The 27,272-nt window shown below is 31.8% G+C and overlaps 2 protein-coding genes across 3 annotated transcripts in view; both read left to right on the top strand.

Moving 5' to 3' along the window:
* Positions 1-7,795: 7,795 nt before the first annotated feature.
* LOC143068053 (uncharacterized) lies at positions 7,796-13,193 on the top strand. Of its 2 annotated transcripts, none has more exons than XM_076241794.1 (5): positions 7,796-8,105; positions 10,650-10,788; positions 11,275-11,408; positions 11,865-11,967; positions 12,319-13,193. In XM_076241794.1, the coding sequence occupies exons 1-5, from the start codon at positions 7,896-7,898 to the stop codon at positions 12,669-12,671; spliced, it is 939 nt and encodes a 312-aa protein (XP_076097909.1). In that variant the 5' UTR covers positions 7,796-7,895; the 3' UTR covers positions 12,672-13,193. The 2 variants fall into 2 exon arrangements, with proteins under 2 accessions (XP_076097909.1, XP_076097910.1); XM_076241795.1 differs by lacking the exon at positions 7,796-8,105 and adding an exon at positions 9,734-9,781.
* A 10,897-nt stretch (positions 13,194-24,090) lies between these two features.
* The window catches only part of LOC143068051 (acyl-coenzyme A amino acid N-acyltransferase 1-like), a 56,064-nt gene continuing 52,882 nt past the window's right edge, over positions 24,091-27,272 (top strand). The window contains exons 1-2 of the mRNA XM_076241791.1: positions 24,091-24,168; positions 24,446-24,473. The gene's annotated coding sequence lies outside the window, so the exon portion shown is untranslated. The remainder of the gene's footprint in view (positions 24,169-24,445; positions 24,474-27,272) is intronic.

The following is a 27,272-nucleotide window of genomic DNA, read 5'->3' as shown; positions in this document are numbered from 1 at the left end:
AAAACATTTTCCTGTCCCCAATAACCTATGATTTATGATACTTTTGCTGAAATTCTCCAGTCATTCAATATTTCACAAAATTCTTCAAACAACACTTTACATACTTTAAACTACGCTCTGAATGCCCGCGATTTCGCGAGTGTGTTCTAGTTATCTTTATAGTAATACACGTTTGATATTTGTAATTTTATTCTAATTTTGTTAACATATTCTGTACATATTTGGCGAAATGGGGATCTTGAAAATGACGAAAAACGATGAATAGCTTCACAACCTATTCAAGTGTAATAAATTACATGACATTTGGTATACATGCATGGTCAAGTGCACAGTTAATTATTGTCATTACAACTATAATCTAATGACATAAGATATTATATACAAAATTAAACAAGGAAGTCCAAATAAGGCAGTTAACGAGGAAATAACTAAAAATATATGCAATTACTTAAGTGCTGTACTATTCACACACCCTTACGGAGATGTTTCAGGAAATATATCAATTTGATTACAGTACACTTTTTACACATTATCCTGCATCATAGTGATGTACATGTATTTAATGTAACGTCTACAAATATACTATAACTACATCGTTTGTTTTCAACAGCACTATTTTTCTGTTGTTTTGGTGAAAATGTTTAACTAATTAAATGTCTCACCAGGAATGGCGACAGTATCCTGTTTTGTTTGTCGATGTATGTTTATTTTACGTTGGCTTTATATTTTGAAAACATAAAAGTACTTATGGAAATTGAGGTTTCCACACTTTTGCAAAAACATAATTTAAAGTAAAAGAATAATACATGTTGACCGTAACGAAAGGCGGGAATTTGAACAGTTTGACAAACTAATTGTTTTCTGTGTTATATTATTTTATTTTATTATTTTTATAACACTTGTTACATATCTTTACTGTGTGTGTATTGCATATGTTATTGTTTATAATAATATTGTCTGTATCATATGCCCTCCTGGGGCCCTAATTTGGTAAATAAAAAATATTCTATATATTCTATGTACCAAGTCTTAAAGTGTTAATCAAAGAAACAAGGCTGGCACGCAAGGCGTTAGTTTTATCTACATAAGTTCAGGATAAGAGATCATTAGTGACGCTCAAATTATAACACTTGATGGTCAACATAAGTTGAAGAGTGTTACAAACAAACAAAAATCGAAAACCTATACCAAATATGGCGTAGGCAATATCATTAGGAAGGAAAACAAGTTCGTGATACAAATATTTATCAACAGAAAATGTGCAGACAATAAAAGTATCAATGATAGTTCATGTGAAAATAAAAGATTTGATTATATGATACGAAAAGTAACTAATTAGTGTAACTGGTAATGTATGAATGATACATAGTTCATGTGAAAATATTGGGTACGAAATGTAACTAATCAGTGGAACTGACCTGGTGTTTGTGAACACTCTTCAAAGATACATAGCTTATAGTTTGGTTCACCAGACACACCAGTGGCGCTCGAAACAACTTACAGTTGCTGCAACAACATTGATATTATCGATAAATAAAAGATGTAACAATTCTTCATTTTAATCCAAAACGTAAAAAAATAGTTATCATTTCTCGTTTACCTATTTCCTTTGGTTATATTCGACTAGTTGTTACATGCATGGTAGGTTTGTTCACTAAGATATGTTCATCTACACAATTTTCCCTTCAAAATATCTGCAAAGATCAAGGGACTGTTTCTTTGAAAGAGTCTATGATTAAATGACCCGGTTCAGCTAGTTAAATCTTCCTTTATACTTTAATTATTATAATACTTGATGTGTTTCCTTTATATGGCATGGTAGGATAAAAATTAGTGGTGGTCGTTATTAAACGAATTTGTAATACAGATAAGTTAACGCAAACCGAGAGGGGTTTATATTTGTATTTAAATGAAACGGCTTAAAAAGAGAAAGGGCCACAACGATAAACCTTTTGTTTTTTTTTAAATTAAATGTCACACATGAAAGATCTATTTTAGCAACGAGATAAAAATAAGAACACGGTCATTATTGCATAATGTTGCTTTTCATTGTTTAATGAAATAAAAATATGGTTAAGAATTTCATGTGCACGGCTTACCTAATAAACTTTTGAACTGTAAAATTACAATAAAAATTTATCTTTCCACAAAAGATCGTACTGGTGTATCGGACCGGAAAGACCAGTCGTCATCGGCGGAATCGAATTAGTAGTGGCTTACGATATATAACATTAGAATCTGATACTGCTTTTCCACGCGTTTGACAGCTTCATCAGGCAACTTCGAGATCAAAAGCTTTATATAAACGTTGAATGTAATTTTTCAGTTTAAAAGTATAAGAAACATTGATATAGTCAAACTTCGGAACAACCTGCACCAATTTTTTTTTTATCGTTATGACATTCGATTTTTAACCTTGTCTTTTTAGAAAACTGATAGATTGATAGTAATTTATAAAGAACACGATCAATCAAAATTTAACGTTTGTTTGTTCGTACAAATGTAGTTCAAGGTATAACCGAAAAGTTTCAAAACATTCTCATGAATCCAAAGTACTTTTCGAAGACAAATTGGAAATTTTGATATAAAAATAAGATTGATTTTAATTTTTAAACATAACTCGTATTGCATTTGTTATATTTTTAAATAATAGGTTAAAACACATGATTTGTCAAACAATGATAAACATTAATCTTCTTTTCTCTTCCTGGTAATTATTCACACCTAGATGCACTTTACATAAAAAAGTGATTGATATATATCATGTATGTACAAAATTAAATTAGGATTAAACGTTTTAAATTGTTCTCATGCACGACTCGTCCAGACATTCCATTCCTTCAAGAATTTAGTGTTTCTTGACCTTAATAGGAAAATTCGTAATTTTATGTAAGAAATTATGATTGTTGTAATAACAAAACTAAGACTTAGTTAAGATAACACTATAATGCCACTGACTTTATAATATTACACTGTTAATTTGCAAGCAAAATTAATGGTAAACTTGATTTGAATAATTTGTTTATCTCTTGTTTTAGATGTGGTCGTATTTTAGTTCAAGTTTTTCAAGTTTTTAAATAAGGCCTGATATTGTATCTTTTCCATACTTATACTAAATACTAAACTCAGTTGTAAATCAGATATACCATGAAATCCTTTCATTATGGTATTAATATTAAAATGAATGCGTGATGATATAATATATCATAAAGGTGATACTATAAGGTGAATTACCTTAAAAACAAATTGTTACTTTAATTAACGTCTGCTCATACATCACCTAATACAGTATAAAAAGAATCTGAAACTGAAAATCCACAACTATTCCAAAAATAGACCTTTGTTATTTGATTTCAATTTATATATAACTATAGATATTAGGGCAGATATGTATCAAACTATATGATTTGGACAGAACGTTTAATGCTATTATGTAGGATATTCTGTATATTTTTATCAGTTTGGTCTGAGTTCGTGGAAAGTAACATTCGACGGTGATTGCACTCCCCCTTAAACAATCTAGCTTTTTCTACAATATGACAATATCTACAAATTTAAAAAAAAGATAGAAATACATTCCTCAAATATCAAAATGACAAAAAGAAATAATGTTTAAGCTCGCATTTTAAGATAAATAATTTGCGTGCTTAAAATACCAAGTTCAACATTCAAATTGGATTTGAGTTAACGGATCAACAAAAAAACACCAGATCATTCTGTGCTTACACGTTGTACTTATCTCTTAAATATATTTTCAAAGGATATTTTTTCGATTGTACTTATTAACTGGCGGCGATTAAATATATAAAATTAATTTGAAGTTTAAATATTCAATACAAACAAACATGTGTCTGTTCTTCCATTGGGTAAAACGATTAAATTTAAGAATGGTCCACGTCTTGTTGTAAATTTCAGCAAGCTACAAGTATTTGAAAAATAGATAACAATAATATTAACATATTCAACTTTAAGATTTGCAATGTGATTTTTTTTTAAATTTATGCATGTAATTGTTACCGTTTTCATGTGTAATTACATATTGTTCTCCTAATGCTTCTGGTTGTAAATTTGTCTGGTTATCGTTTCATTCTAAGAACTCTATATGAAATAATAACCTAAAATAATCTGTATTTTCTTCTTAATTTAATAGCTTCAAGAAATGATAATAAGTTATCACCCAATTTTCTATTCAAAAAGTAAAATCACAAAAATGCTGAACTCCGAGAACAATTAAAAAAGAAAGTCCCTAATCAAATGGCAAAATGAAAAGTTCAATCGGATCAAACGAATGGATAAGAAATGTAATATTCCTGACTTGGTACTGAAGTGTTTGTAGATAGATGTTTTTTGTGTTCTGTTAAATTTTTCCTTTTAAAATTGTTACACGATGATGACTGCTGTACCCATATTTTGACTATTTTATGTATTTTGTCTGCTTAGTTCACGCATCATTGTAAATATAACGAAATTTGATGAGACTGTCATCAAAGTGAGAGGTTTAGCGCTTTAAAACCAGGTTTAATCCACCATTTTCTACATTTGAAAATTCCTGTACCAAGTCAGGAATATGACAGTTCTTGTCCATTCTTTTTTGATAATTTTGTCATTTGATTTTACCATGTGATTATGGACTTTCCGATTGGATTTTCCACTGAGTTCAGTATTTTTGTGATTTTACTTTTTTCTTATGTAGAAAACGGGAGTTTTAACCTGGTTTCATAGCTAGCTAAACCTCAAACTTGTATAACAGTGGCATCAAATTCCATTATATCGACAACAATGAAAGGTAGGTTAGATAAGGAGGTTATACATCACTCATCCTGAATATAAATGAAATATTTAAACTAGACATACGGCTACCAAAAAATCAAGTGAGCAAGCAATGCATTTGAATATTCTCAAAAAATTTAGTACATTGCGTTACAATGAAAATAGGAAATGACATATACATATATATGTAATATATATGGAAAGTGATGTATTGAAGTCCCTTTTAGTTTGTGTGTCAAAAATGAAAACAACACGTTATCAATTTCATGCGTCAGAACCGCTTGAATGACCTTCATCAGGAGTGCTCAGAGCTAAACATTTGAGAGCCAAAAATGTAAAGGAACATAAACTGTTGGAGAACTTTATTACCAAAAAGACTTTAAACAAGGATGTGTCCATAGTACACGGATGCCCCACTTGCACTATCATTTTACATGTTCAGTGGACCGTGAAATTGAGGTCAATTCTTTTATTTGGCATTAAAATTAGAAAGATCATATCATAGGGAAAATGTGAACTTAGTTTCAAGTTGATTAGACTTCAACTTCATCAAAAACTATCGTGACCAAAAACTTTAACCTGAAGCGGGACGAACGGACGCACAGACCAGAAAACATAATGCTCCTCTTCTATCGTATGTGGGACATACCTCTACTATCGTAGTTGGGGCATAAAAATAGCCGAATCCTGCCCAAGGGAGTTAAAACCGTATTTTTTTTTATTTATAACCTGGCAAAATAAGAAAGTTTTGTTATGAACGATGTCGTTACCAATGTACTAACTACTGGGCTGATCATATCCTCGTAGACTCATAGTTCACTAGCAAAGGAATCGGCCAAGTGCTGTAAAATATGAAAACAAAACGTTATATATTTCATGTGTACTGGGTTAACATTCATCAGGAACGCTCAATACTGAATATATAAAAGCAATCGATGCTTAAGAACCTAAACAGTATTAAAGCTTATACACCTGCAATTACAGTAACTCAAATTTGATTATCTGAGACAAACTTACAGAATGATCTTCATGGTTGACTTCAAAAAACATGTCATTAAGACAAGCATTGCATTAATAATGAAAGAAACTGAACTTTTAAAGGTTATATATATATATATATATATATATATACAATATATATATATATATATACGAGTCTAAATTGAAAACTACGTTCAAACCTATGATTGCGTTGGATAAAAACCGCAATTTTTATACGTGTGCATATAAAACAAATTTCGTTGTAGAAGGGTCTTACTACAGCACAAACAACATTTTCCAAAAGACCAAAAAAGTGAAGAAGTATATTTAAACAAAACGCATTTGACTAACAGGTCGAACAACTGATGTTCTTTAACCCTACTGACTGCCCTTGGCGATTGCCAAATAAAATTGATCACAAGATGTAACAAAATGGATCTTAATATAAATTTAATACTAAACAGAAAACAATTAACTTGTGGCCACGATGTTATGCCACAAACATAAGGTGCTAATATTTTTTTGTACACCAGATCCAGATTTCGACAATAAATGTCTCTTCAGTGATGTTAGGGATCGAAATATAACTCGTCTAAACATCAACCCAACAATGTTAGATCTGTAAATTTACTTTCGCAATTTTTTTGTTCTTCCCTCACCGGGATTCGAACCCTTATGCTACTGAGATATCGTGACACCAAATCGCCTGCACTGTAGCCGTGCCGCTAGACCACACGACCACATGGGCTTCACAATAATAAAGCTTTCGGTGGCCGTGTGTTACCTTTCCTCGTCAGTTTTAATCTAGCGTCGTACTACAGTACATGATATATAAGGCATGGAGATGTTATTGTTACAGATCAGCTCAACTATCTATAGTAAAGGATCCTACAAATTAATGTAAGATACAGTCACAGAAAATAATTATATTTATAAGTACGTCTGAGTCAGTGACAACGCTACAACAGATCTATCCATCGGATCATTAGCAATGATGGTGATACATGGCTATGTACATTATGTATATACAACCTGTCTAAACATCAACCCAACAATGTTAGATTGTTATTGTTATCGGTACAAGCATTTTTTTATGTAGAAAATGGTCGATTGACCATGGTTATATAGCTAGCTGAACCTCTCACTTGTATGACAGTCGCATAAAATTGCATTAGATTGACAACGATGTGTGAAAAAAAACCAGACATAATGGGTAAAAATGACATAACTATTTAGAAGCTTTTCAAACAACATTCTGAATTGTCTGAAAAGCTATTAAATAGTATGAATTATCTGAAAGAGAATTGTCTGAAGCGTTCCAAATTTGCCACAGTTGATTTTTTCGAAAATTGACTAAAAGACTTAACAAGTTAGTGGTCAGACTTTTTAGGTGATTACATGATCAACATGACCGTTTCAGAGTAAAACTCGTTTACTAGTTGTAATGTTTCTGTATATTATCTTTGCAGACTCAGCAAATTTTAATACAGTTGCACTCACTCCTTTTACATTAGATGTTTAAATCGTCTTTGAAATTGCATGAAATGTTTGTCAATATAAATCATTTTTTAATTGACATTTTTTTCTCAATAAAATGCACTTAACATCATATTCATAAAAAATAAGCAAAAAGACTTCAAACTGAGATAATATTATAAAAACGTCCTTGTCCCAGTTTTGTAGTTACGAACGATTTATTTTCAAAGTAACCGATCCCAATAATTCTGCATTACTTGTATAGGTGTTGCGTGGACATCAATAACATTTAAATTCTTTACATATTTCCCACCAGTTATTTTCTAAAGTTTTTTAAATATATTAGTCGTCTCATTATGTTTTAAACTGTTTTAAAAAGATAGATTCTGATAATCCCACAGTACCTGTCTCTACGGTAAACCACAACATTGTATATATCGGGAATATAGTACTACGTTCATTCATGTTTAAAATCACGTGGTTTACTACTTTCACCTTTCACCTGAGTACGTCAGAACAAATCATTGGTTATTTCATTACTATATATACATTACACGCGGAAAATAGTTATGATCATTTAAACATATAGTTCTCAAGCAGACGGAGTGTCTTATCGATACGGAATCTATTTAATTGTTAAACTATATACCTTGGATATTTAATACAACATGATTCTAAGCAGCATTAATTTTATCAAAGCCAATACGAAGCCGAAATTGGAAACTGACAGCAAATTTACGGATTTTATTATTGAGAAAATAAAAGAAGAACAAGACCGACGTGATGCTGCAATTGGTGTTGGAACAACTCGTCTTTCCAAAAAAGAACAGAAATCAACAACTAGTCAGAAAAAAGCATCAATCAAAACAGATACTAAGGTAAGAAGAGTTGATACATTTTTATTTGAAAATGGTACTGATAAGATTTGTTAACTTTATTCTTAATTGATAAATCTTTATAGATGAATGTTTTTTCCATGGGTATACATATGAGATGATAGACTAAATTTAAAAAGAAAATAAAATTATGGTTATGTCTACCCAAATTGTAGCATGTTCTTTAATTAATCAGTTACTGTTCATTATTCCTGGTGTTGTTTTGCACAATAAATTTTACTTAACAAGACAAGTCTTCCTTAATATAGAATTATCTAGGGAAACTGAGGAGACAATACTTAATGACAGTTCTCATTATTAGGATGTTATTTGAATAATAAACCTTCGCCTACGGAAAATGTTGACGTAAGATATGACTCCTGACGCGGATTCCTTTGGTATTATGGTATTAGTCGTGTCATGACAATTGATGCTGCTAAATGAGATTGTCTGTTCAGGGATGGCTGTACTTCTAATCATAATGAAGATGTCAGTGAATAAAACAATATCATCAGTACCCACTAATTAGGCTATAGATTATAAGTTACTCAGTCAATAAACCATATCATCAGTACCCACTAATTAGGCTATACATTTTAAGTTACTTCAAAGAAATAGAAAAATATCAAACTAATTTACTCCTAGTCTCGAGTAATATGGTGTCTCAGATTCTACAAATTAGTCATAGGGAAGAAACACCTGTTCCTTGATAAATCATATGTTGATATATATGACAATTGATTTTTCACAATAATGTATATTTTGTTTTAAAAGTTGTGCGTGCTTCGTTATCTAACGTACAGCATTACATGCTTTGGAATTTAAGAACTAAATGGGCTTAATAAAAACCACCTGAAATTTCATGAAACGCTAACTTTGATTGGCAAGGAATCAGTTGAACAAAAAGTACAAATAAATTAATATGGATATCTTGAGATAAATTGTTTAAATATGCAACATCAAAATAGCAACCACCCAAACATTAACCTGAATTGATAAAGAATGTATACAGAATTTAAATTCTTTCAATATTTATCGGATTATCTAAACACCTGTTATTGGATTAAATCAAATCAAGGTTAGACGGAGACAAAATATGAACTAATCTAAAAATAGATTTGATGAAATGATAGACAACTGTTGCATTTGAAAACGACAAAGTCATGTGGGTGTGGTAAATTGTAAATTGATTTCGTTATGAAAAGTAAATATTAACTTTTAGGGTTATAAAATATTGACAAAATGTAGGATAATCGGAGTAATTGATTATATTGACCATATTTGTTTATGGTGATTTAAATGGCAATCTGATGTGTGATTTTGCATTGATGCAATTCCTTACATTCTTCGCGTGATTGTGGCCTATTACAGTTGGTCATAATTATGAAGTGTCACACGATTAAACTCATCGATTAAATCAAATATATGTTCAAATTAAACTGAATTATACCGATTTAAATTACATCCGAGACGTTATCTTTGGGACTTCCCGCCACGTGTTGTATTGGATAAGATCTTTATATAGAACACTATGTAGTATGTATATTTCTAATTCTGTTGCAATACAGAGTAATATATATATATATATATAACCATCTCAATCGTTGAATGATGTTCTGGAAGATGCGACCGGTGTTCAAAATAGAATGAATGTGTTCATCTTTAAAACACGAGGACTGGTAAATGAAAAGAGCTAATCCTGATTTCCGCTTTTTTAACCACAATTTTCGAAATGCATATCTGCGGTTAATGAAATATTTTAAATACTGCCATCGGATAATATTAAAGAAATAAACGAGACTCTTTACGGGAGTGGGCGACACTTTAATAAATAAGGAATTAAAAACTACCTTAAATAGTCTCTTGAAATCTTATCATAGGCTGATATATCAACCGGTCAAGCAAATTTTAAAAAATGGACAATCCTAAATCGCAGTAAAGATTTATTTATAAAGTACAATACGTTTTTTTTTATAGAGTTAGATATTGGCAATAGATGTACTATTTGATAAAAAAAAAAAAAAACCATACATAGATAAAACAAATATCTGAAAATCTGACAACAGTGTGTTGGTCCCTTTAACTATAATTTAAACAATTGCTTATTTACCCTTTTAACCATTGCACAATGTTTTAGTGTATAAGGTTTCGTATAATTCAGCGTTGCTTGGTATGAAATAATAAACTTTTTCGTAGCATGTGGTAAAATTCATTAAGCTGCCCCCAGCGTACAGCGACCCCCTGCAATATATAAAAATACAAAAACGTATTGTTTTGATCTACAAATATGAAAAGTCATTGTTGTTGCTCAACAACAAAAAACGGGTATTCAGTGTGTCTGTAATATAACGCAAGGTCGTTTGTTTTAAATTGTATATTAGTGAAGATAAAGCTTCCGTTATTAAAATAATGAATCAAATAAACTTATTATAATATCAAACTCTCAACTACCACAAATAAGAAGCAAAATGAGCTTTTTTATAGCATAAAAAGAATTATGTGTGTTACAAGCTTTAGATACATATCTTAATTTTGCTCTTTTTTCAGATACCGCCACGTGTTCCACCACACAATGTGACAGACAATACAGTAGTTTCTATAGAAACTGGAGACGGTTACTTCATGGGTTTCCACAACATGTATAAACGAATTGTCCTTTCTGACACAGAAACGCCTAACAAGAATTGTAAGTCATCAATACATATCACAACAATGTAGTCTATCTGTTAATGGCCTTAGAAAAAAATGTTTGGTGATTTTATTGCCACCTGAAAATTATGTTCCAACTCATGGTTTCAATCTTGGTGAAAAGTAATGTTTTCTTGATAGCATTTATTACATTGTCAAATCAGACTTTATTTGATTGTCGTAGAATTGTCTTGTCATTAGTTAGCAATAGCAGTGGGAAAATAACAAAAAAACCTATCCCAACAATTGTATTGAATTAGCTTCAAAACACTAGTTTCTGTCAACATGTTGTAGTAATGTCAATATTCTTAGGATGATATTGTATTTTAAGGCTAGGCAAAGTAATTCGAATACAAACTAATAAAAAAACCTGTCTCAATCAATTTATTACTAAATGGTAAAATACTTGTTTTTGACATATATAACATCCTCTATAATCTAATAATGCTGCATTGTTGAATCAAACAATTCATTTATTTTTTAGGTATTTTCCATCAGAAACAAATCCATGCTCCAAGTAAAGATGGAGAGAAAGAAAAGATTTTGGTAGCTTTTCATTTAAATCACGACAAAACAAAATACATTTCAGTTGGCACAGATAAAAGAATAGAAATTTCGGTAAGTCATATCGTCTATCATTCAGACACACTATATGTCAATATGATACTAAAAATAACTTATATTAATAAGTATTAATTGACTGCTAAATTAAAACAGGTGAAAAAAACAGTAGGGTTGAAGACATCAAGAATAGCACCGGAAGTCCTGTTTAATTATATTTACACAAAATCACCGGATATTGCATAAAAAAACCTGCATGTAGACGATTATATAACAACGTAGGTGTAGTGCAGGCTTTTGATGCTTAATGAATGACATGTGGAATTAATTGAAAGGATAGAATACAGATAATGAATGATAAATCAATTTAGTGTTAAATGATCTATGTTATAACAAGACTTTTTTAATTGCCATTATGATTTTGTTGAAACACCAGCATATCATGCCAAGAAAGATGAATTAAAACAATATTCATTTAGTTTTCCATTGTGCATATTTTCTTTTATTTTGCAGGCGAGCGAAGCCGAGTTGGATCCATCAAATCCAGATGATCGATTCTTCATAATTCATGAAATTGATAATGGAATGGTTTTTGTTCAACCTTATCATCATAAAGGTGGGTATTCTAGATTAGTTAGTACTTTGAAGAAAAAAGAATGGACGCAATTACGTTATTCATATTGGTATTTGAAATCCTGAAGAGTACAAATTTTCAAGTATTATAAAAAGCTACCGTTAATTAGAGAAGAAAATCTAGAAAATAAAGAACTCTAGGGCACACAATTAAAAGAGAAGATAAATCCAGAAAAAGAAAGTTTCATATGATAAAATTTGTTTATCCTTGATTGCAACTTGTATTAAAAACGGGTGACGAAGTATCGGTTATATTTTTTTTTAACATTTATGCAGAACTTTTGCTGTGACGGAAACACATTACTTATTTAATTAATATTCTTCATTTTTTCAGGGTGCTACTTTCATCACATCGACAACAATCTCACCGTCAGCAAGTTCGAGTTAAATTATCGCCCACCAGAGGAGTTTTTCTTCAAAATCAACAAAATCAAAATTTTGGAGACCGAAATGTCATCCGCCTCATCATTCGGATCATCAGTCACGACAGAAGAAGTGACGCAAAGTCACGTGAAAACAAATCAACATCATCAACTTCAAGAAATTTCAATTAAAACATCGGCATTTTCTCAAAAATCTCAAAATGTTACAAAAAGTGATAGAAAACAATCCCATAAACCTAGTTTATTTCGAGGATGTTTTGGACTTGTGTCAAAATCAGAAAAGATACAGAAAAAGAAGTGTTAACTGTATTTTCCTGAAACATGTATTTACTTCATCATCCGCATTTATTTTAATTTGAATGGACTTCACCTTTGCTTCCCGAATGACTAACTGATGATGTAAAAACGAAGGGAAATATATTTGAAGATGTTGTTTCCCTAGTATTTGCCGGTTTGTCGCTATGTTTAGATCGTCAAATTCCCATTTCATTAATAGGAGGAAGCAATTTGACAAATCTATGATGGAGAGACTGTGAACTGATTTCCGCATTTATAACATACATCATTCCACTCGAAGAAACAAACTTTCCCCCAATCTAGTCAATTTACTTTAAAGGGTTTATGATATTAACCCTACTGTTAATATTATGAATGTATTTATTTTGTTGTATGGCTGGTTTCTATTTATTTTTTTATTTATTGTTCAAGGAAATCGTTACGTTTAAGATGGATTGTGTTTTTTAGAATACATCCTGCATTTTAAATTAATATATGTAACAGATTGTTTAAGGCTATCTTGTTGATCTCAAATAAATGGAAAAAATTATCATTTGTTTACTTCATTTTGCAGTCAATTTATCAACGAAAATTCCAATTCATATGTCCGGGAACGAGAAGATACATCAGTTTAGAACATTCAAAAGAACACTGAAAAGCATATATCCGTTCCGTATTTCAGTTTCTGTTTATAACATACTTTCTGAAATTCTGCATTGATAGATTTAGGAATCTTTTACACAGGCACTTGTCTCAGAATTTTTTTCCCTTTATACCTTAATATAACACAGGCACTTGTCTCAGAATTTTTTTTCCTTTATACCTTTATATCAGAATTTTTTTCCCAGGCATAAAGGGAAAAATTCTGAGACAAGTGCCTGTGATCTTTTAGACACTAAAGATCAATAAAATTGAGAATGGAAATTGGGAATGTGTCAAAGAGACAAAAACCTGACCTAAGAGAATACAACAGCTGAAGCAACCTCCTATGTAAAGTTGGGAGTAAAGGGGATTTGTAATTTGGCCATTCAATTAAGGTCCCCGGATGTTGTCATACATTCTGTACATATATAAGTACTTTAACAATAGCTTTCAGAAACAATTTCAGACGCACTATAGCATAAGTTATAGAAATACCAACGAGAATCCGTTACTAGTGAATTTGTTTACATATAAACATAACTATATTTAGCACAAATATTTACATAGATGGACGATAGTGTATTTACTAGTAAACATGTCATGGTATACTCCTCCCCTAAGATAACAACGTCGTTCTCACATCGTCTGTGTATTTTATGTTACTCCCTCGCATTTTCTTTTTATTATTAATTTGTATAGGTACATTTATAATACGCAGAATGTAGATATACCGTGACTACAAAGTGTTAAAATCTAAACTACAAAATACTAGTAATTCGTTTTTGGTTGTCGTTGGATTAGGTCATATTTGTTCGAGTTAATTGTTTTGTTTTAAATTAAGTCGTTGGCTTTTTTCGTTTAAATTCTTTGGAATTTTCATGGCGAGACATTTTATAGCTGATTTTGTAATTGTTGAAGGTATATTATAATTGCTTACATCCACTTATTTGACCACATCTAAAATTGCTTGCTTTAATTAGATATAGGAAGATGTGGTGTGAGTGCCAATGAGACAAATCTCCATCCAATGAAATAACAATTTTTAAAAAGTAAACCATTATAGGTCAATGTACGGCCTTCAGCACGGATCCTTGGCTCACACCGAACAACCAGCTATAAAGGGTCCCAAAATTACTAGTGTAAAACCATTCAAACGGGAAAACCAACGGTCTAATCTATATAAAATTTAAAAAAAAAAACGAGAGACACGTATAAATTACATAAACAAACGACAACTACTGTACATCAGATTCCTGACATAGGACAGGTGCAAACGTTTGCAGCGGGATTAAACGTTTTTCTGAAACAATAGCATAACATCACAAAATAGAAAAACACACGATAAAATATCAATTGGCAGGCTTAACTCAATAAAAAAACGTACATTAATACACTATAAACGAATAAATTTGATCTGAGATTTAAGACCCCCCCCCCCCCATTTAAGAACGAAGTAATTAGCCATTTCACGGTTATTGCAGCCGCCATGTTGGACAGGAGCAGATTTTCACAATGAATATAAAAAGGGTTTGAAAAATACGGGAAAACTTCCTTGAAATAAAAAAGTTGCTTGGACAACTGCATGTACTCTTACTATTTTTACCTATATCATAAAAATGTGCCACTATTCAATATGGTTGCAATAACCGTGAAATTGTCTATTAAACTTTGTTAAAAAAATACCAGTTTATTCAACCAAGATGTTAGAAATGCACAACTGACATGCTTGTTTTTTTATGGCAAAATTTTTTAAAACGTTTGCTGGACGTATTTTTTTTTCGACAGACGCAATCAAAAAAGAACTAATTGTGGTCCTCATCTCACCGCGTGTTCCTTTACTTACTGAAACAAATGATGTATAAATACGCAGCCAGATCCATCAGGAATGAGAAATGCGATGCATCGTGCATGGAGAGTGTCACCTACCTATCGAACCATTGTAGCTACTTTTACAGAGGCATGCATAGGTATTCTGTTACATCGCAAAATTTCCTTTTCGAGTTACATGTACATTCGAAAATCATGCCCTAAGTCATTCTCGTAATAGTCGACCCAATGTGTTGGATATTGTAAATTTGTTCTCTTCCTGAATATGCATAAATTTTTTGTCACTGGTTGTTAATAGGCAAGCGACAATTAATCGATGAAATCCGCATTTAAAATTCCACTTTGTGCTCCTGTAGATATTAAAAGCTAATCATAAGCACTATAAAAAAAATACAAACAAATATGTCAACACAGAAAAACAAAAAGCACATTAACAATATACAAAAATTAATGATAGCACAATAACACAATGCCGGGATGTATAAGTAAAAAGGATGAGACGATCTTTGATATAACCCTCCATCAACTTTCTGCTCAGACACTGGTAAAGTAGTAATGGTTTGTTCTATTTCATTTTTGAAAAAAAAACTATTTTACTAATGAAGCTAACTATTATAGTTGAGTGATCTTAATAGTTCAACTACAGTAAAACTAGCCTGTCACTAAGGTTTGGAGTTTGAAGCCAGCACGAGACTGTTGCGTTCAACCCTAAGCTAGGAGTCTACTCCCGTATTCTGAAGAAGAAAAAGAAGACGAAGAAGAAGACCATGCAATCAATAAATCTACAAATAAGTAATGTCACGTGGAAACATTGGCTCGGTGGTATGCTTTTTATTTCTATTTCACAATTTCACTTCTATTACAAAGCATGAATAAAAAAAAGTGTTAAACCGTTATTGCTGTTAATATACTTTCCAGTATTTCGTTGTTTCTACTTACCACAAGTATTGATTGCTAGATTTTTTTTAGGTTAAACTTGATGCTTGTGATAAATTTTAGGTAATATAATCGAGGATAAAAACATGAAATCTAACTAAGTATTTTGTGGCTGATTTTCTGGTATTCCAGTCCGGAGACGTCAAAAGATGTCTGCCTATTGGATATATACAAAATGTACGCAGAACGAGCAATAACTCTTGTTATACATGTATTTATTTAACAAACAAAAAATTTAGACTAAATGCTCACAAGGACATTCAAAAACCATGAGCCGAATAAAAACAATAGCCATCTCAATGGTAAAAGAGAAAACGAAGATCCATAAAAAACAATAGATATATTATACTGCATAGAAAACTAGAGAGTGAAAACTGGTAATTTGAACCCTAGCTAAAACCAGGCGTTACCATAGCTAAAGGTGCTTCGGTATGGGCAGTACGACTTTACTTTTACTCATAAGGAGAGATCACTTCAACAGTCTAAATTTGCATTGACGAAATTGTGTTTTCCTGAAATGATCATATGAACTGCAGCACAAGTGGTGCAAATAGAAAATACTGGCTATTGTTCTGAAAATGAAGCAAATAGAAAATACTGGCTTGTGTTCTGAAAATGAAGCAAATTTGTCAGTGAATACGGTATCCAATTAGACGTCAAATTATCATTCTAATTTCCAAATGAACTTTTGATACACAATTACAATATACAATCTGGGACATCAATGTTAATGAGTTACAAGGAACTCGTTATCTGGGGACATTTATTTCTTATATGTAGAAACAGGGTAATGAAGAAAAAGAAGAACTGTTACATTGTGATCGAATAATAGATTTTCCTAAAAAGTCCGAGGTTAATTTACAGAAATAAGAATACAATGAATTATAAGTATAAAAGGAGATGTAGTAAAAAAAAAAGATAAGAAAAGTTAATAAAGAAACAAAAGCTATCTATATTCATTATTATATATAATAATGTATATAGTACACATAAAAAAATGTGGCCTGTATGATTGCCAATGAGACAACTCCCCACAAGAGTACTCTCAGATCAGTACTTAGTGTCGTTTTGTTGTTGGGATATTCAAGTACCCGGCCACGTCCACTCTGTGTTTTTTTAAAATGTATTTCTATTTGTATCCATCTGATGAGTTACTGACAGCTAGTTCAAAGCAACTCACAACTAACTGTTTGGCTTGTCTTAATTTGTAAATTTCTTATTCTGTATTCTTTTTCGGAGCAAAGTAAGCTGTTTTCTTGTGTTTAGCAGCAGCAAAGTAATCTCCTGTATTGTCAAGGGTATCAAAGACTTCGTTTACATCTTCTCCAGCGTAATGCATCGCGAGTGCTCTTTGTCTTTTGCTGTCTTTTATGTTTAAACCGATAAATAAGTTTTCTAGTCTACTTATCCATTTACGCCACCTTATTTCGGCATTGTTCTCATTTACCGGAAAACTTAGAATAAATTGTAAAGATGCAGCCTTGGTTTAATTGTCAGTGTCAATTACAAATAAATCCATTAAATACATTACAAAGCCATGTGAACTGGTTAACATACTTGGATATAATGCTAGAGCTAAGGAATCATTGCAAATATACGACGTGCCCTTATCTGTAATATCAATCAACACAACACGTGCGTGAACTCTGAACTGTATGCATATTTAGGAATGAATGAAAGTTACAATATCGCACTGGTTAAAATTGGAATTCCAATTTCTATAGTAGTGTTTTAGTTTATTCAAAAAAGCGATTAGTTTATCCGGGTCGTGAGAATGTCTAGTAAATTTGCGGGCTCGGTAAACAACATCACTGTACAAATAAGAATGGCTTTGTGTTTTTTGTTAGAAATTTATTTAGTTTCTACAGATGATTCTGAATTTTACTGGTTTTGTCTTTATTGATTAGAGAATCAAGTTTAATGCAAATCATAACAAACAAATAATTCATGTAGAAAATAACGGCTACAGTTCACTTCGAATGATGAGAACTTACATGATAGCTGAATTCTGACATAATTGATTTAATTGACAAGTACATAAAATTGAGAATGGAAATGGGGAATGTGTCAAAGAGACAACAACCCTACCATAGAACAGCAGAAGGTCACCAATAGGTCTTTATTGCAGCGAGAAATTCCCGCACCCGGAGGCGTTCTTCAGCTGGCCCAAAAACAAATATATATACTAGTTCAGTGATAATGAACGCCATACTAAACTCCAAATTATAAACAAGAAACTAAAAATAAAAATGATAATACAAGACTAACAAAGGCCAGAGGCCCCTGACTTGGGACAGGCGCAAAAATGCGGCGGGGTTAAGCATGTTTATGAGATCTAAACCCTCCCCCTATACCTCTAGCCAATGTAGAAAAGTAAACGCATAACAATACGCGCATTAAAATTCAGTTTAAGAGAAGCACGAGTCTCAGAAGATATAATTGACAATAATATATAAATAACAACAGACTACTACGGTTAACTGACATACCAGCTCCAGACTTCAATTAAATTGATTGAAAGATTATGTCTTCATCATATGAATATCAGGCACAATCCCTCCCGTTAGGGGTTTAGTATCATACCATCATAACATATATGAGACTCTGAGATATGAGAAGAACATAACCCGGTTCAACTGCATGGTTTTTAAATAAATGTGTTTAGTTCCGATGCAAAGACCCTATAAGTGAATCAATATTAAAGCCGAAATATGCAATCTTTAATCAACTGACAACAGTATCGTAACTATATCCCTTCTTATCATAGAGGTGACCGGTGAGATCACGAACCGACGAATAATGACGAACGAACGTATAGGGAGCAGTGATTTTCATATTGGGTAAAGTTCTCTAAAAACGAATAATCGACTAAAATACCCCTTGACACTTCACAAAGTTTCCTTTATTAGAAAACAATGATAAAATACGAGCTTTAAGGTATAAGGATGGATATATAAGACTACACGTATTTTTAACTTATATACCGGAAGTGCCTATGTACGGAGCAAAACGAAACAGTAGTAACGTATAAATGTATACCTGTAGTGGTCACCTTCTACACTTTTAATAGTCACGAGGAATGATAGCATGATTTAATCATGGGGACAATGAATTAATTGGACACGGTGCATGTGTTTGAAAGAAAAACATATAGAAGATATTGAATATATATTTGTTAAAAAATAAACATTTTAACTAGTAGGGACCGACCATTTAACTTTAAGATTTTTTTATGCGGCGCGACTGAAATTATTTTTTTGAAATTTAACATTCAATAATTTTTTTTGTGGTAATTATCAAAGATAAGATTGTTTTTCTTCCTTAAAATTCATAATCAAATATATTCTTTCCGAAAGAACCATACCCTCTCCCGCCCCTCTTCATGTTAAATGGTCGTTCCTGGACAAATGATTTTTTTTATTATTTGTTGCAAATTTCTTGAAAGGGACTGTAATGTACTGTCCGTTACAAGAAATTTGCAACCAATAATGAAAAAAAAATTAGTTTGACCACCCCCACCCCCAGTTTCCCCCGTCTTTTTTCTATGTATTATTTTATATCGCAGTTAAAGCGGGTATCGATCATCTACATGTATCTTTGAGGAGGGTATAAGGAGGAAACTCGTCTTAAGCTTTGTATGTATGCGCCCAAGGAGGGGTCACTTCCTATATAAAATTATATACAGACGTTCCTCTAAAATTGGTCATTTTTCAACTTGTCAAATACATGACTGGATATGAAATTAAAACCTTATTAAAATATATGACTTGGCCGGTAATTTCAGGCCTAATAAATTACTAGGCGATAATTATCAGGCAAATCTATGATTGGGGTAGAAATTTTGAACTAAGGGACCATCCATTTAATTGAAAATGGGACTGGGGGAAGGGCATGTTTAAGGAAGGGTATGTTCAAATTTCTCGTCAGAAATTATTTTTGTCTCTGCCATTTCTAACCATTCTCTATTCGTTCAGTATCTAAGAATTTGGAATCAAATTATTTATTTCAGAAAATACCCCCCCCCCCTTTTTTCCATGCAAGTTAAATGGTCGGTTTCTAAACTCATGTTTTGGTCACAATTTCAACGCGAAATGTGTGTACCGTTTGGGAGAGTTTAGTACTGCATCCAATTAAAGTTGTTACTTGTTTTTAAAAGCTTCAAGTTTGCAGTAATGAAAAATAAGAGAGCCTATCTTTTTATTTATTTATGATTTCCTTTAATATGGCCTGTTCTGCCGTTTAATCTCAGCCCCCCCTTACAAATCAAACGGTCGTTCTCTACTCTAGGTGCTGGCCAGAATTATTGTTTTTATCAAAATCAGACTAAAAGTATTTTGTTCTAAAAAAATATAAGCCCCCCCACAACTCCCACCAGAAAATGCTCCGTGACTGACGACGACATACAAAATAAAAGGAATAAAACAGGCAGTACGCGTATCAATCAATAAAAATACACTTATAATCAAAGCGAGATAATAATGAACACTAAGGCATCCTAACTTGAAATTAATGATCCCGCTTCGTGTCACTTACAGTCCAATAACATTATGAATCCGGTTTTTCTGGTCATCCTGAAAAAAATAATAAACTGCAACAGACAAGAGAAAGTTTTATTAGATGGTAGATTGCAAGGAGAAGTGGGTGGGTTTTTGAAACTTTTACACATCTACAAAAAGTCAGGCTAGTTCAATGTAAGGCTGAAGTGTCGCGGAACGTTTATAAATGGGAAACAAGATACGGGTCCGAATGATGCATTAATCAGATCTCTTTCATCAAAATGGCTTATCTTATGAATGAGATTTACCGTTTTATTTTATTTTAACTGAATATTTTTAAATATTTACTTTAATAAATGCCAAATCTGTCTAAATGATCTATGATGGGTATTTATCTTGCCATCACATGTTGGCAAATACACTGAAGGGTTGCAAAACATTAATGCAGTTGTAAATTCTTAATAGTTAAGATTAAAGGACTTTTAGAAAGGGTCTATTATAGTGAAATAAATTAAGTTTTATAAATTTTATGTTATGTTCTCAGACAAGACAAGACTAGTTTTGATAAAACTATAGAAATTTTATTTCGTTATGAAGTAAATTAAAATATTATTGTTATTTTGTCTTCTAAAGTAATGATAGTACAATCCAGGATTCGCCTAATCACATACAAATCTGGATTTCTACTACTAAATACTGGAATTCTGATTTGAACTAAAAACTTCTGAATCCTACAGAATTCCTATTGTTCTGCAACATGACACGTGAATTGCTGATTAGTAAAGCAATTTATTTTAGTCAATTAAAATGTTTATCAAATAATGATAGCTTTGAAATAACAAATTAAGAAAATGAAAAATAACAATGGGAAATACGTCCTTCGTTAATATAATCTGTTTCGCATCGTTATTAGAATGATTAAAGAAATACATGCAGTGAATATTCAGATAAGGTCGGATCAGTTAAAATATAGATACGAGTGTATTGCAAAACAATAGTCTCTAAGATGTACTGAGGTTTGATTATTTCTTTTCTCTTAATTGACACACCCAAAATCGCATTAATTGAGGAAGGTTAACATTAAAAAATATACAATGAAAACGGAAACACGTGAAATGAAAATCGCAAAAACGTTGCACGAAAAATTAAAAATCGAGAAAAACGAAGCACGAGAAATAAGTGGCATCGTAAAGCTAAGGAAAAAGTACATTGCACAAAGTCATTATAAAAATGAAAGATGTGGTATGATTGCCAATGAAACAGCTCTCCACAAGGGACCATGTTCTTCTCTGACTTTTTATGACGTCTAAAACGCTAAATCCATTGGATGTTGGATGTAAACTAATTGTTGATTGAGTCTTAGATGCATTTTTTATAATTAGTTGTTAGTGGCTTTAAACTAGCTGTCAGGAACCGAGAGTACTCTCAGATCTGTATTTAGTGTCTTTTTGTTGTTGGGATATACAAATACCCGGCTACTCTATATTTTTGTTAAATGTATTTCTATTTGTATCCATATGATGAGTTCAGCCCTTTTCAACTAATTTTTATAGTTCGTTCTTATATTGTACTGTTACACCAGGTTAGGAGGAGGGTTGTCAGGAGCCTGCGATTCAGTGGTTGTCTTTTGTTGGTGTGTTACATATTTGTTTTTCATTCATTTTTGTACATAACTTAGGCCTTTTAGTTTTCATGACGGAATTGTTATGAATACATTTGTTATTTCGGGGCATTTTATAGCTGACTATGCGGCATGGGCGGTGCTCATTATTGAAGGCCGTACTACCGTACGGTGAGCTATACCGTGAGTTGTAAATTTCTCTGTCATTTGTTTCTTGTGTAGAGTAGTCTCATTGTCATATAATTTATATTGCACGAAAAGAGTTTTAAAAAACAAATTATAAGATAAATAATATGTTCTAAAACACAAGGAAAAGTAATCTCATAATACAATAATTAAACGTAATACTGGCTGTTATACATAATAGATATGTAAATAATGTTTCATTTTTTTCTATCAATTTTAACTTTCTTGTCGCTAAAATTATTTTCTTTTACATATTCTTTTAATATGTATTGCAATAATTAATTTCAATTAAAAAAAATATGTTTTCTTGTCGCTAAATAGTTTCTTGTCGCTTCTTGTCGCTAAAATAATTCTTGTTGTCTCTTCTTGTCGCTTGTTGACGCTTCTTGTCGCTAAAATTCTTGTTGTCGCTAATTAGTGAGACCGGTGTTTTGTAACCCAAAGTAAATTTCCGGTATCACCTGACACTGCACACAAATATGTAAACAAACTCGAATGGTCAAGTTACAAGGAAATACGTGTGTTTTCTGTACGAACAGGGGCGTAGCTAGGCCAAAATGATGTGTACTCAATGCCGGGGAATGAAGCTATACGGCGAGCTGAGGTTAATGGTGCAAAATCCTACATTCTCGCGATTTCCTCAGTGGGACTTAAAAATGACCTCACAGAAATCTTATTTTCATCAGTAACAAGTCAACTTTTTAAACTAAATATATGATAAATAAATTTGAAAAAAACCCACAATTACAGAAAAATGAACTTCTAATGTGTAGTGGGTTGAGATAGATTGGATATTAAGAACAATTAAATTATATTGTACCACCACCACCACCATATATTTTAATTGTTACCTAATCAGTCTCAACCCAATATATATTAAAAAAATCCAAATTCCAAAGCCAACACCGTCTTTGCAACTTCAATGATATTTTTTAAATGAGAAAATACATAAATAAATTCAATCACATTTCTCTATGTTTTATTTTATAAGTGAACAAGCAGTCTTTCTTTCAGCTTTTAATTCTCAAATCTAATTCTAAAAATCGAGAACCATTTCCTTTCCTTCCTTCTACTGATGATGTCAAAAAACGTGTCTGCTGAAATTAGTTTTTTCACGGTATATGTTCAATAGACCAAGCCAGATAAACGCTTGATTTTCATTGTATTTCTGAAGTCTTCTAATGGTACTCAAAGACCGTTCTGTCGTTGCCTTCGAATAAAAAAACGAATAAAAAAAAACGACGAAGACGTTGCTTAACAATCCCCTTCAAACTTAAGTTTGACTGGACTGTTTAAAAAAATCTGTTATGACGACGTATGTAAGACTATACACACCTCACAGGAACATCATAAGCATGAATTGTTGCCCATGGTCTCTTTACTGAGAACGTCATATTTCATTTCATCAGTTGTTTTGAAATCTTTAGAAAAGATGTCAGGGTAAGGAGGCATAGTAGACGTAACAATTGTGTTCTGACAGCCCGAAAACTCAGCTATTTTAATTGTTTGCATCGGCAACACAATCCCGATGCTGGTTCCGTAAATAAAAAGAGTAGACTAGTTTCCGGAACGGAATATAGCTACAAAGTGACTATTAGCATATTTGTATAATACTTTTTAATTTATTTTTATTACTTCAGTTTTGTTCTTACTAGATTTACCAAATTATTATTTTTGTCAAATTTTCGATGTGTACGCAACTGCGTTTTTGCGTACGGGTTGCTACGCGCCTGACGAAAATATGTTATTTTTGCAGAATTTTGTATTACCTTGCATGTCTTATTTAGGCAATCTAAACTAATTGCACAAGTAACTAGGTAACACATGATTACATATCTCATGAGCTATAGTCCGAGATTACTAGTATTAAACAAGAAATACAAGAGTAAGAGAGAGCATTAAGATTTGTATATGACGACTACTTATCATCCTCGGAAACTCTTCTTGAAAACAAAAGCTTCCAACCCTACAAGTAAGACGCATCAGGACAATGGCACTTGAGACTTATAAAATTTTAAATAATTTGGCTCCTGTGGCTGTACAATTATGTTTACAAAATTTACTCCAAATTAAACACACTAAATATTCTTTTAGATACAGTAATATTTTGGAAATACCACAGGTAAGAACCACCTCATATGGAAAAAAATCTTTTAGTTTTGCTGCTGCTTCTTTATGGAATAGCTTAATTTTACCAGACCATTTCAGGACTGTCAACAGCTTCTCACATGTTAAAAGTCTTGTTCAGTCCTGGAGTGGAACAAAATGTTTTTGCTCTGCCTGTAGATAATTTGTGTTACAATATTTATGCTTTTTATGCTGCATTTACAGCTTGCATTGCAACTGAAATTTGTTTTTACATTTTAAAATTTGAAAGATTTGAAATATTTACGTTATAAATCATAAATTATTCAAAAAATAATTTTTAAACTGCAAATTTTGAAAAATTAAGTGCTTCATATATATGTTTTGGTATTTCGCAAGATACATGTATATGCTATTGCTTAGAGTTAATTTTTTGTGCTGCTCTTTATTATTTAATTTTGTATGCTGCATGCCTTGTTTTATTTGTTATTGCATATGTCTATTTTTTCGGTGAAAATCTCATTAGAGCTTATGTTTGTACTGTTTGTCAATATGCCGAATCAAAATAAAGTTTTACTTACTTACTTACTCTGACTTCTAATGGCTGTTTTGCCAGAAAATCTGGGGCCGTTGGACGTTAGAGTAATCTCTGACTAATCTCTATCAAGCATTTTTACTATTTATTTGAACTAAACTTGGACGATTTCTCATATAATACATAAGGTATCTAATATGATATATAAGATATTTTATATAATATATAATAAGATATTTCATATAATATAAAAGATATTTCATATGATATATAAGCTATCTTACAGTATCTAGTTCTAATAAGACTACCTTATAAACTTTTTAACTATTATAAGATATCATATACACTTTATAAGAGATATTATATACTTTATAAGATATCTTATATACTTTATTAGATAATAAAATATCTCATAAAAGTAAATCAACAAAAATACTATACAGTTCTTGAAAGAAAATTCATAATGGAAAGTCAGCCATCAAAATGACAAAATCAAAAGCTGACACACATCAATCAAGATTGCAACTGTATAAAATACAAATGTATATGTATTTTATAATTTTTGAAAAATGACGCTTTCAGCGGCATGTTTCTATACTAGTGAACTGAACTTCCATTACATTTCTCTGCCTACCGCGCTTGGTTCGTATTTACTTTCCATTACATTTCTCCGTCTACCGCTCTTGGTTTCGTATCTACTATTTTACATTTAAACTGGAATTTGCTTTTATTATGATTTTTGTGTAGTAATCAACCGGGAACCAGTTTACATACCTCCGGTCCTTCTTATTACCAAAAAGATCGAAGTGTACCAACCAATGTTGTTAAGATACTCATAAATCTATTTTTATAACTTTATTGATTATGTGAAGTAAAACTAAAACATTGTTAAAACATTAAAAATCTATAATTAATCGGGGAAAACTTGATAGTCTTTTCTTTTTACAAACCACTGCCTTGTTGGTCCACTTTCTATTGGTTATTATTCAGATCGAAATTACCGGAAATCCGACTCAATCTTTGTTTACAAAGTTACAACAGTAGAGTCTGGAACAGACTGTATCTGTATGACATGTGCATAAATTGTCGATATCGATGCTGGCTTTAATACAACGGTTTTATTGGCTTGGTGGGATCGTTCGCCCTGATCGGCGCGATCACTGTCTTACGGAATTCTAGTCAAATCGGCACCTGGTCAATTCGGCACCCGGTATAGTCAAATCGGCATCTAGTCAAATTGGCACCTGGTTAAATCGGCACTTGATATAGTCAATTCGGCACCCATGTTAGATTTGTTTAATATATATTCTAACAGTATTTTAAACAAAAACAGTAAAAATAAGGAATGGGTTGTCCAGAAATTTTACAGTATTTACCCAAGAAAAGGTAGATAAGGAAGGGGTTGGCCAGAAATATTAACCTAATTTTATCATGTTTATTCACATTTTTAAAGGTTGAATTATTTTTATTTATTATTGGATACCTAATTGGCTTTAAATAGGTGCCGATTTGGCTAGATGTCGATTTAACTAGGTGCCCATTTGACAGACTTGTACCATATTATTAAGGCCCTAAAGTGAGTGAATATTGAACGGTGTTTTACTTGGCGGAATGTCAATACACTCACAGTAAGTTATTCTTTACTTGCTTTTCCACAATAATTGTTTCATGGTATTCTTTGAATTTCTCGGCAGTTATGGTTCTCTGCGGACATGTTTTTAAGAGGAATTCGTCTGGTGCAATAGCGTGAATCAGCCCCTCAACTTCTTTGTACATAAATACTAACTTTTGCTTGAACGTTTGTTTGTCCTTGTCTGGAGATCTTGTAGTTCCAGTTTGGCAAGCATTTTGGAGACTTATCCATCCTCTTTTGACTTGTAATCTCTGGTGATAAATATTGCCGCTTGACATGTTTATTTTTGTTACCGGGTAGGGGTCGCATACGATGGCTCCATATTAAATTATAAGATCAATTCCTAAAGGTCTAGTTCATTATCCAATCTGACACAAATTTCAATGATTGGAATGCCACCCAAGTTGAATATATGGTGACCCACTATAACAGCATAATTACTTGGGATTGTGTTTAATACCATGATGGTTCAATGGCATAAACTTAAATGGAGACAAAATTTAACATGACAGATTGTGGATTAGTGTAAAATTAAAAAAGACTAGCTTACTATAATATATGGTTAAAGAATGAATATCAAATTATATGGGTCATGGGCAGAGTTGTTATAAAATATCAATATGGCAGAGAAGTGGTTTCAAGTTTCATATAAAGGGACCTGACTGACA

This window comes from Mytilus galloprovincialis, chromosome 3 (genome assembly GCF_965363235.1).
Source record: "Mytilus galloprovincialis chromosome 3, xbMytGall1.hap1.1, whole genome shotgun sequence".
NCBI lineage: Eukaryota > Metazoa > Mollusca > Bivalvia > Mytilida > Mytilidae > Mytilus > Mytilus galloprovincialis.
The sequence above is the reverse complement of the archived record's forward strand: the minus strand, read 5'-3'. Positions and strand labels throughout refer to the sequence as shown.